This window comes from Crocuta crocuta, unplaced genomic scaffold (assembly GCF_008692635.1).
Source record: "Crocuta crocuta isolate KB4526 unplaced genomic scaffold, BGI_CrCroc_1.0 scaffold64, whole genome shotgun sequence".
NCBI classification, from domain to species: domain Eukaryota; kingdom Metazoa; phylum Chordata; class Mammalia; order Carnivora; family Hyaenidae; genus Crocuta; species Crocuta crocuta.
Window position 1 is genome coordinate 6,598,952 of NW_027530640.1, and position 11,166 is coordinate 6,610,117.

The window sequence follows — 11,166 nt, forward strand, 5'->3', positions numbered from 1 at the left end:
GAGAGCGAGCGCAAATAACTGCTAAAATTAGTAAAACAGACTAAAATGTATTTTTACTCCAACAAGTCATTTTCACAGACCTGTGACTGTGTCTTTAAGGCACATTTCTTCTGAATGTGGAGGTCTCAGTTTATCCCTGGCAGCAGTGCACATGGGGCCCTGTGATCCTGACCCTGCCTGCACTTCAAATGCAGAATGACGAGTCCACGTTTGTGAATATGAACATTTCCATCAGAACTGTACCAACACTGTTGAATTTCCATCGTCAATGTGCTTTCTTGACAGACCTCAGTTAAGCCCATTTAAATTCTTTGATCAGTTTCCTGTAGAGTTCAAAGGGTCTCCCATCTTTTTCTATTTACAAAATAAAAATGCAATGCCTATGTCAGAAGGTGTTCATAAGAATTAAGTAAAGGACTCAAGTTAAAATGTTTCCATCAAGAATGCTTCAATTCTAAGGAATTTATATGAAAGCAGTGAAGTGAGGTTTTGACCCTAAGTCAAGGTATGGATAATCAAGAAACTGCCTAGTAAAAGGCAGACCCTGCAAGAGCTCTGGTTGTAAAGCCCAAGCCCCATCTCCATCTGTGCCCACACCTGGCCTGCTACCATTTAGAAGCACCCAGCACAGTTAGCCCCTCACCAACCTCTCCCCAAGAAAGAACAGGATCTCTAATGGAAAATGGAAAAGAAAGCTTCTGAGAAGACTCCTGGTGACAAGCACTGAGGTCACCATTGGGAGAATTTGAACATTAGCTTTTGATCCTTATGCCCTTGGGCTAAGAAGGCTAAAGAAAGGAGGATATGGATATGTTGGGGGTCTGAAGGAATGCTAAGGCTCCCCCAGGTTGGCCCAGTGGACTCTTAATGCATCCCTACCAGGTCATTGCATCTATCACCATGGAAGTGAGTTAAAGAGCAGGATACCCCATCAATGGAGGCAGCTGTAATTCAGAAACAAAATGCAAACATGCCCTGTCATCAGGAATCTGAGTTCCAATCCGCAGTCCCTTCCAAGCTCCTCTGACCTCTGGTCAGCAGGCCTTAGTTTTGGTTTCCTTCTCCAGAAGTTAAGAGACATGCCTTCCCCACAAATGCTGGATGAATGCTGGCTAAGCTCATCTTGCCCTGAGGCACTCCAGATCCCCTGGGAGTGGAGAACATGGTAGATACCCAGATGTGAAATAGGAGAGTAAACACATGCATAGTGGATTTTTTCACCTTCCTGCATCCATGTGTCTTATCTGGGCAGAGCCTCAGTTTTCCTTTGGCGATCCACCTACCCCCACTCCTCTCTCATGTCATGGTGACTGAGGGGCTCAGCATGGGACCTGTGTGGAGCCTAGCAACACAGAGCAGCACACGGGGCTCATCCCAGATTCAGGTGGGGGCATGTGAGCCCAGTCCGTCCCACCCAGGGGAATCTTAGCATTTCTGTGAGAACTATCCAACCAGAGGCTCTCTCTCTCTCTTCCACAAGTCATGGAGTCTTAAGTGGGGATACTGGCACTTACCATGTAGAGGAGTCAAGTAATAAGGGGGTGAAAAGAGAAACCAGGTCCTTGTGTCCTGTACCAAGTATACCTAAAGCNTTCTGTTCCACAAGTCATGGAGTCTTAAGTGGGGATACTGGCACCATGTAGAGGAGTCAAGTAATAAGGGGGTGAAAAGAGAAACCAGGTCCTTGTGTCCTGTACCAAGTATACCTAAAGCCAGCACCCTCACCCTCCACTCCCTTCCCAACTGTCCAGTTACATAAGCCAATAAGGTCCTGTATTTGGTTGAGATGGTTGGGTTGAGTTTTTTGACTTGTAACATGTCCCCACTGATGGGGGAGGCCATTAAGGATCAAAAGGGAACCCTGTGTCAATATAAACATCCTTTGAAGAAAAGACCCTGAGACTTCAGCTCTACCAAAACATTCAGTAAGTTGCTCTCTAGGGCCCCCATGTTGGTCTACACTGAACAAATGTTCCACACTTGATTGTCAGCCCATTCGTGAGATGCCTGGCCACGTGGCAGGCACACTCAAGTGGCCTTTCTATCTACAGGGCACTCGTGCATCTCTTCAACTGATACATTCATTCACGGGAAAGCTCTGTAAGTGTAGGCAACACACCCTGTCTTCACTGCACACCATGCCAACTCCAACTCACCCAAGGAAAGTTGAATCAGCACCCAATCTTCAAGAAACTCTAGTAATGGAACTTTGCACAGGATCTATTTCTCCTTTAGAAGAAGTGATTGTCATGCTAGGCCCCCAGACATTGCTTTAGAAGCACTGCCGAGATGAGAGAATAGCTGAGAGTCTGAGAACTCCCCAGCAGCTTCCAGAAAACAAGACGGGTGGGCAATGGCTTCCCTAGATGCCTGGGTGAACTGTCCCAGGTGCCATTCGACTATGCTGGCTGCACTCTGATCTCCCTCTGCTAACTGCACCTGTGTCCCCTAATGGTGCAGGTCACTGTGGACATTCTGCAGAGCCAGAGGCCGGTCAGAACCTCCTCATTCCTGTGGCACATGTTCTCTGACTTTCTAGAGAGCACAAAGCAAGCTTATCTTACCTCATAAAACATTCAACATTTTGCACGAAGTTTTCTATGTGAAGACCCTGCAGCATTTCTTTGAATCCAATGGCAGCCCTGGCCAAGAAGTATAAGGGAAACAGTGTGCAGAGAACCCATGGGGTTGGGGGTGGGGGTGGTTTACCGTGCACAGGATCTCTCGGCCTTGCTTACCTGATCTGTAGGGCCCTCCCTGAGCATTGTGGCCCATTCACCAAGCACAGCATGTGCACAAAAGGACACACCAGGAAGCCCTCACTGCAGCCACGTGAGACAAACAGGCCAACATCTGGTCAGCAAGGAGCTGCTAAAAGTGAGTGGGGCCAGGAGAGAGAGCACTGGCAAGCTGGACTCATTTCAATGAGATGTCTCACCTTGCAGATTATTTGTAGTCTTGGCTCTGTTCCCACTGAAGTGGGGAGATTAAACATTTGTTAAGAGACAACACAGTCTGAAAACAGAAAAGCAGGGTTGTGTTTTTTTTTTTAAGAGTTTTAAAAAGATGAATTAATTATGATGACAAGAAAATAATTAGAACATAATGGTCAGTTGGACTCTGCACCTCATTTTGTAATAAAGAAAGAGTACTGAGCAGCAATGAGACAAAAGAGACAGAAAAAAATGATTTTGAAGTCATAGATAATTAACCCCAGAGGCTTGCCAGTGGCACATTAATATTGCTAGGGCAAATGGCTTAACAAGTTTGAAGAGAGCTTCAATGTTTATATGGAGAAGACAATTTCAAGGGTTCCTGAAAAGCAGAAAACCTCCTTCTGGGCTGTGGGCCAGGCAAGGGGTGAACATGGCAAATGTCAGCCTTCCCTATGGAATCTCAGAGAAGAGAGGCGAGCCTCCAGGGCAGGGATGGGCCTCAGCAGGGCTAAGAGGAGTGCCATCACCCCCTCTCTTCAGGCTGTGGTGGGCAAGCTCAGTGTGTTTTGGGGCAGTGCTATCTCGTGAAGGGCTCAGCCCACTGTCCCTATACATTGGCTGTGGTTCATATCCCTTGGGGGTTATGACTTCTTAGAGAAAACACTTCCCCCTTAAATTCCAGATAGGGACCTACGTTCAAAGTGTACAGTCACAACCCCGAAGGAGATTCCTCTGAGAAGCATAGCTCACTGCACAGGAGTTCAACACCCTGTCCAGACCTACCAAAGTCCTACAGTTTGGCATCACAAGGACAAAGATGTAGCTCACTCACACCAGCAGCTTGTAAGTACCTATTAGTAGAGAGACCCACAAGTCCTCAGAAAGAGCATAGTAGCTTTCTGAGGATGCTAGTTAAGGAGAGCAAGCCTTCCAAGGGCGCTGGTGAGAAAACTAAGTGCAGCACGTAGGACAGGGGTGTCCTGAAGCTGTGGGATCCACAGCCAAACAACCAGGAAGCCCCTATACCTGTGATTTTCCCTTATAAGTGCAGATATGACATAGAGCCCAGTCAGCCGTGGAATGTGCCAGACATCTAACACTTTTTCAGTGCTTGCTTGTGTGAAAGAGGCAGGTGAGGCCAGAAAGAAGAGTCATGATTCCTGCCCTCTTAGAGCTCACCCTACACAGCAGCATGAGAGCTGCCCAGTGCCCACCAGCCCCTGCTCCAAACATAGGCCATTATCCACCCACGCTGTGTCCAATGGTGCTGAAGTCCTAGGTAAAGAGTTACACATGTGTAATTCAAACAGCAGCATGAACAGCTGCCACCATCAGTCCTGAGCTGTATCCAGCAAGGTCCTGCTTCTTCTAAATCACTGCAGAGAGCTGAAATGGCCCAGGGCTAGGAGAGGATAGCCACGAACCCAGAGCCTGGCAGACCTTTGATCAAAGAACATCCTGTATAGGGACAGAAGTGAGAACTCAGGCTCACCCAGGCTGTCCTAGTCTGCTGCTAATCTTTCCAGGCCCAGGCACTTAGAATTATCTCAGGGAAGCTCAGGGAACAGAAGCTTGGGGTGACCCACAGCCTGAGACTCCTCTCACTAATGCTGTGCGTGATCCTTGGGGAAGGTCCCTGACTTCAATCCCTGAGCTTTCTTCTGATGCGCTAATTGAAAGGAAACAGAAAGAGTTGGTAACTGTGATATGCTCAAGGACAATTTCTGACCCCAGTGTCCAGGGAACCTTAATCTGGGGAGAGAAATTTTATGTGGGTTGTCCTTAAGTTCTTAAAGACATCACGAAAAGAGAATTGTCTGGTTCTTCTGATTGTGGAATCAAAAAATTCAAACAAAATGTTAAAGACTGACTGACAGAGAAAAGGATGAGAATGGGCTAAGTTTCCGGTAATTCTTCATGGTCAGCAGGCCACAACATGCCAAGTCACATGCAAGTCAGCTTGGAGACAGAGGGGTGGGCTTGGTGTCTTGAGATACTCCCCACTCTATGTCTAAGGCCAGATCTATAGATGCAAAATGGGAAGAGCCATAAGGGAGACTACCAACCTCACCAGGCACAGACACCAATGTTCACACTGTGCCAAGGGATCTCCATACCCAATCTCTCCCCAAGACATCTAAACATCATCTTGGGCACTGACTGAATGCTGCTTAGCACCCTTCCTCTGAGGACCGTATCTATCTCTAATCCATGACATTTGAATGAATGTGATTTTACACACCCCTAGGAAACAACATGTGCTCTCACTTGGCCAGTCATGGTGTTCCATGCCCTTCCTGAGATAGTGACTGGTTTAGAGCTTGAGTCATGATACAAAGCCCAGCAAATCAGGGTCATCTGGGGTGGCTCAGTCAGTTAGGCCTCAGACCTTGGCTCAGTTCATGATCTCATGGTTTTGAGTTCAAGCACTGCATGTGGGTCATGCTCACAGTGTGGAGCCTGCTTGGGATTCTCTCTCCTCTTCACCTCTCCAACTCGTGTTTCCTCTCTAAAAATAAATAAATAAACTTAAAAAAAAAAAAAAAGCCCAGCCAGTCAGAGGGCTGGTGGGAATTTTGTTGTGTCCTTCTGGGGGAAACAGTTATAGGCTCTGGGTTGGTGAGCAGTCAGGACTGAGCTGAGGCTGCTTGCGGCCATCCTGTAAGGCTGCATGAAAGAGGCCAACAAGCCAAGAGAGGAAGAAGCCTTTTATTAGAAGCCTAGATCTGCCTTTGGATGCTGAAGTTTCCCAAGACTTTCAGGTTTCAGCCAGTGCAAACTGGCTTGCTCACTGTAATCTAGAGTTGGGACTAATGGTCTGTATTATTACAGTGACCGTTTTAGTAACTTACCCAAAGTCATACTGTGAGTACATGGAGAGGTAGGATTCTACTGCCTGCCAATTGGTCATGATCAAAACAGGGTATCAAACTGCTGTATTCAACGAGAACACACCAGACAGCTGAGCCATCTACTCCTCACTAAAGCTGGGGCAAGCAGGTACAATATAGTTTTCTAGTAGCTGAAAAAGGGCAGCACTACCCAGAAAGAGCCAGTTTCTGTGGGGTTAGAAGTTAAAAGAGACAGATGTCACTCATAACTTTTTGAGGTCCCCTGACTAGGAGAGGACTGGCAAGCACCCCTCTATGTGAGTGAGGGTCAAATGGTAAAGGAAACTCCATCTCTTTGCCCAGATGGCAATCTTGATTTGCAAAGGACCTACTACTCCAGGCACTGTCAAATTTGGATAGCTCCCTTCTCAAATCCCTACATCTGCAGCCATTAAAGAAGTTACCTCAAAAGAAGCTAGGAGTTTATTAATCTGTTTTATTGAAGACAGTCAGCCAGTTCACATTATACCAAGACAGATTATGCAGGCAACTGAGAGATCCAGAAAACATCTGCTAAACAAAATCAAAATTAATGGTAAACAGAATGCAATTCTTGATAGCTGAAGTTCACCCAGATGCAGAGAACTATAAAGGAGCTATTAGAGGCAGCTGGCAATTAGGGACTAATTCCAAGAATTTTCAGAAAGGGAGGCTCTAGTCACACCGTGGGGACTGGCAGGTCCTGTTTATTTAGGCAATTTGCATTGTTAAGGAGTCAGAGCCACCCTAGCTCTCTGACTGGCACTTGCCTCTTTTTTTTTTTCTTCCCTGAGAAAACAGCAGCATCCCTGCTCTCAGGTCTCCCTCGCAGCCCTGCTGGAAGCTAGGCCGGGCCAGTCTGGACTGGAACGTGTAAGTGATCCATCACTGGGAGGGTGGATAATGCAGTATGACAGTGGTGCCCACCCCAAAACTCATAGCCTCTAATCGCAACACAATCACAGACATCTGGAATAGTTTATACATCACCCATGTTCCTAAGAGGTGGCTGACAAGGGCTGAATTATCCTGGCCACTTGCTCAGCTCACTCAAGTGTTCTCTCATGGCTGTAATTCAACGTGATGGAATCTGTTAGAGAAAAGTACTGGTCTGAGTAGATGAATTCTGGCAGTCACAATCAGCACAGGCCCTCAGAGTGGACACAGGAGTGTCTTAGAGAGGCGAGGTTGGCACCTTTTGTTGAAGCCTTCAGACAAAGTTGAAATTAAATTGCACGTGTCTAGAGGGAGGTGTTAAGAACACCTGCACTGGAAAGCAGATGAAGATGCCATCATCTCTTCTCGCAGCTAGCACAGGTGGGTCCCAGGGCACAAGGATGCCCTGAAGGAGGAAGGGCATGGTCAACTGGGATGGGCATATGCCCTGTCAGTGCAGAGCCTGATGTGGGGTTTGATCTTATGAACTGTGATATCATGACCTGAGTCTAAATCAAGAGTTAGATACTTAACCAACTGAGCCACCCAGGCACCCCAATAATGTCTTAGTTTTGTCTGTAAGAATAATCACTTATTAAAATATTCACAGCACTTCTATTATTTTTATACTTGTATCACTCTTCTAAAGAAGACTAACAACCCCACCATTCAAGCAAGTGAATTCTCAGGCCTGAAAATACTTGGAATCAACCCATAAGGTCTCATTCTTCCTTCCTGCCAGGTTACAAGCATTGGCATTAAGGCATTATGCTGTCTCCAGGACTCTCAAACACTCACGTTTCACAAAAACAAGCAAGAAAGACATCAGTTCATAATGGAAGACAATAAGTTTATGTGATGTCAGGACAAATTTACCAGGACAAACCCAAAGTCTATGTTCCCAGTCAGCCGGTCATAAAAGCTGTTCTGAATGAGGAGAGCACAGTCCAACCACACCTTTGCTCATCTTCTAACACTGTCAGCATTCAGTGGATGTGGACCCTGAGGTCTCATCAAGCCTTTTAATGCCTCTGAGCAAAATACCCATGATTTCCTCATACCTCAGCCTTACTATTTAGAGACATTTCACATTTCTAACACAAGGACAGTAAGATTCCAGAACAGTCAGGTTTATATGCGATTCCATAATGCAAATTAATTCCAAACATTCATACTCAGGGCTACTGACATGAATTAAATAGTATTCAAAGCCAAATTTCATGCTAACTTCTCTCCTTAAGGCTATTTTCTTTCCAATTTACATGGTCATCAATAAGAAACAGGCCCTCTCAGCCCCACCCATATCCATCCAATTTCATTTAGTTTTGATATCAACACAATACAGTTTACCTTAAAGATGCAGTTCAGAGAATTTTGGCCCAAAACAAAAGATGATGGCAAATGAGAATGGAAGCCACAAAGTTCATCCTAGAGCCAAGTTACCCAGATCCTTTGAATCCAGCGTTCCAGCACCATGGATAGCAGCAATCAACACGTTGGATTATTTTACCAACACAGAATAGTATGGAAGGCTTACATTTCCAAGCTCTAGAAACGTAATTTGGTAACATGGCATTTTATGTATTTCATATTGGTGCTTAAAATAAGAACTAATCATGAGCCAAGGATATATTAAATTTAGAAGTCAATATGAATTTTGCTCACATTTTTTAGATTGCCACTCTTTACAGAGATATGGCTACAGAGAGGTTTGTGGTTAAGATGAAAACCCAAGGTTGGACCCTAGACCAAGAACTCCCTTTGATTTCTGCCTTCTTATTTCTTTCCCTGCAATAAAGAGATGATCGACAAAGATTCCATACATCATACGAAAGACATCTTCTTACAGACAGTAGGCATTGCTGCAAATGAATAAGGGAAACTTCAATTTCCACTAAAACATTTCAGAAATTACCACCCATATACACTTACCTCAGAGACCAGAAAACCAATGTGCTATAGTAACTGGTAGGGAAACTGAACATCATGGAATTGTCTCAAAAGGAAAAATAATTGGCTATTTCTATTTCAGCCTAGCTAAAGCTGTAAAAATCTAATTATAAATATTTTTCACAATGCCTTCTTCTCCCAGATATTGAAATATTTCAAATCATAAATGATTTTTATTGTTGATGTTGTTTTTGCTGCATGAAACCAAATAATTACTTCAAACTTCACTCAAAAATGAGGCTTCTCTCAAGACTGCAAACATGATCACAAATAAGCCAGTTCCCCAGACCCCACCTCTGATGCTTGAAGGTAGAGGACTGAGTTTTCACAAGAAAACCCAGTTTTCAGTTCTTACAGTCCTTAGAGACAAGTACCAAACAGTCAGCACCCAGAAAAGGCCACATGAAATTTCAAAGAACAAGCAGCCCACAGTCTGAAGTTCATCTTAGCTTCAACAAATTACTACCAAAATGTCAATACTGAGAAGGAAATGGCTATGAATGCATTTTCCCTACCTTCTCTTCTTGTGACTTCAATGCTTCTGGACTCCTGCAAGAAAAGAAAGATTCTGTGTTTCTGAAGAACAATTCATAGGTACAGATACTCGCAAAGTTCTCACCTTTGTTAGCCATTTATTTGTTCAAAAAAAGGTGAACAATCTCATAAGAACATGACATTCAGCAATGCTGGGTCTGCTAAACTCTCAACACACGCACACACACACACACATACACACATGCGTGCGCACACACACACATCTGTAATGTAAACAACTTGCTTTGGAGGCTTAGGCAACAAATATATTGTTAATTGACCAGTTTTTAATGAATAGAGCCAGATCTCATGGTCTTCCATATATGGAACCTAGGTGGGTACCAAATGTTAAGGAAGACCTTGTCACAGACTGATGCCACATGTTCCATCTATAATGTAGGTTCTGTAGGACTTAGGGAAAACATAAGTAGACCAGGGTCAGAATTATCTGACTTGCAGTAGGTCATGATTTGTGGTACCATAATGAAGATCACCAATGCTCCTGTATGGATCAGTGGCATGATCTAACAATGAACTCTGCTCAACTCCATTGTTTCCAAAGGGTAGGATCCTACAGACAATTAGGACAGCCAGTCCATGTTACTGAACTAAATGAAGCCCTTGCTTTGTTTTGTTTCATTTTTTAATTCAATCCCATCTACGCGCTATGTGTAGGTGAATAAGGAAAGTGTTTCAGAAGTTATATAAGTAAAGCAGACAGAATTCTGCATTGAAAACATTCACAGTTGAACAGGAGACTACAGAACAAATACAAATTATGGAGAAGTAAACGGGTGCTTTTACCTTGAAAAAATACCAGTATATTCATATTCTGGCAGAAACAAAGAAAAGGTTTTTTAAAAGAACCTTTGAAAACAACACTGCAGAATGGGCAGGCTTTCAGACAAGAGTAAGGGAGGAGGGTACACCAGGAAGTGAGAAAGGCTTCAGAAAAGGCAGGGTGACTGGAGAGTACAGGGTATGCTCAAGAAGCAGGAAGAGGCCCAGTGAGAAGTAATGGTGGAAAGGCTGGAAACATATACTGTGGTTTCACAACTAAAAGTACCTACAATTCATTATAAATAACTGGGTTAGGATAATAAAAAGTCTAGTATTAAGAATAAGTCAAAAAGCAATGTTAGCAACCAAAGAAGAGAAAATAAAATATCAAACTCAGGCCAGCTTCTTGCCATCATAACCAAGAACACCATTCAGTTCCAGCACTTTTTAACCAAATGACATGACTTTCACAACTTGGCATTCTGGTATAGTGAACTTTTGGGGTCAGAAGGCAGAGGCAATATGAGAGACGAAAGTGAGAAGGCAATGGGGAAAGGTTGTTCCCCATCCCCAAATTATATTCTCAGACTGCCACCTCTGTAATGAGTCAAAAGCCTAAGTGGAGATCTATGGAAGATACATGCTATAGGTCAGCAGCCCATCATCAGAGCACAGTTAAACAAACGAGCTTTTAGGATACTAGCTCCAGAAGGGGCACTCACCAGCTCAGGGTTCAAAAGAGGGAACACAGAGTATGGGAAGTATTATGACAGACGTGTAAGCTGTCAGGCACGTCATACACAGAGCAAACCCAGCCCCTCTGACACTGCTGCTCAGCCCTTTGCTCCAGGGGGTGGCACCACATCCCAGGATATAACTAGTATTTTTGGAAGAGAAGAAATTCATAAGCAATGGGTACACCTCATAAACGACTTTAAGGATGTTTTATTGCAATTGCACAAAAGTGATAAATTAAGGAAAGTTGACACCTGCATAATGTTGTATCTTTTTTTAAAATAAAAAGTATTTTCAGGGGCGCCTGGGTGGCTTAGTCGGTTAAGCGTCCGACTTTCGCTTAGGTCATGATCTCGCGGTTCGTGGGTTCGAGCCCCATGTCGGGCTCTGTGCTGACTGCCAGCTCAGAGCCTGGAGCCTGTTTC

General features: G+C 44.4%; 1 protein-coding gene across 2 annotated transcripts in view; it reads right to left on the reverse strand.

Annotated features, from left to right (window-relative positions):
• FSTL4 (follistatin like 4) overlaps positions 1-11,166 on the reverse strand; it is a 407,161-nt gene that overhangs the window by 354,002 nt on the left and 41,993 nt on the right. For both annotated transcript variants that reach the window (XM_077768629.1, XM_077768627.1), the window contains exon 3: positions 9,208-9,241. In XM_077768629.1, the coding sequence (XP_077624755.1) occupies positions 9,208-9,241 (34 nt within the window). The remainder of the gene's footprint in view (positions 1-9,207; positions 9,242-11,166) is intronic.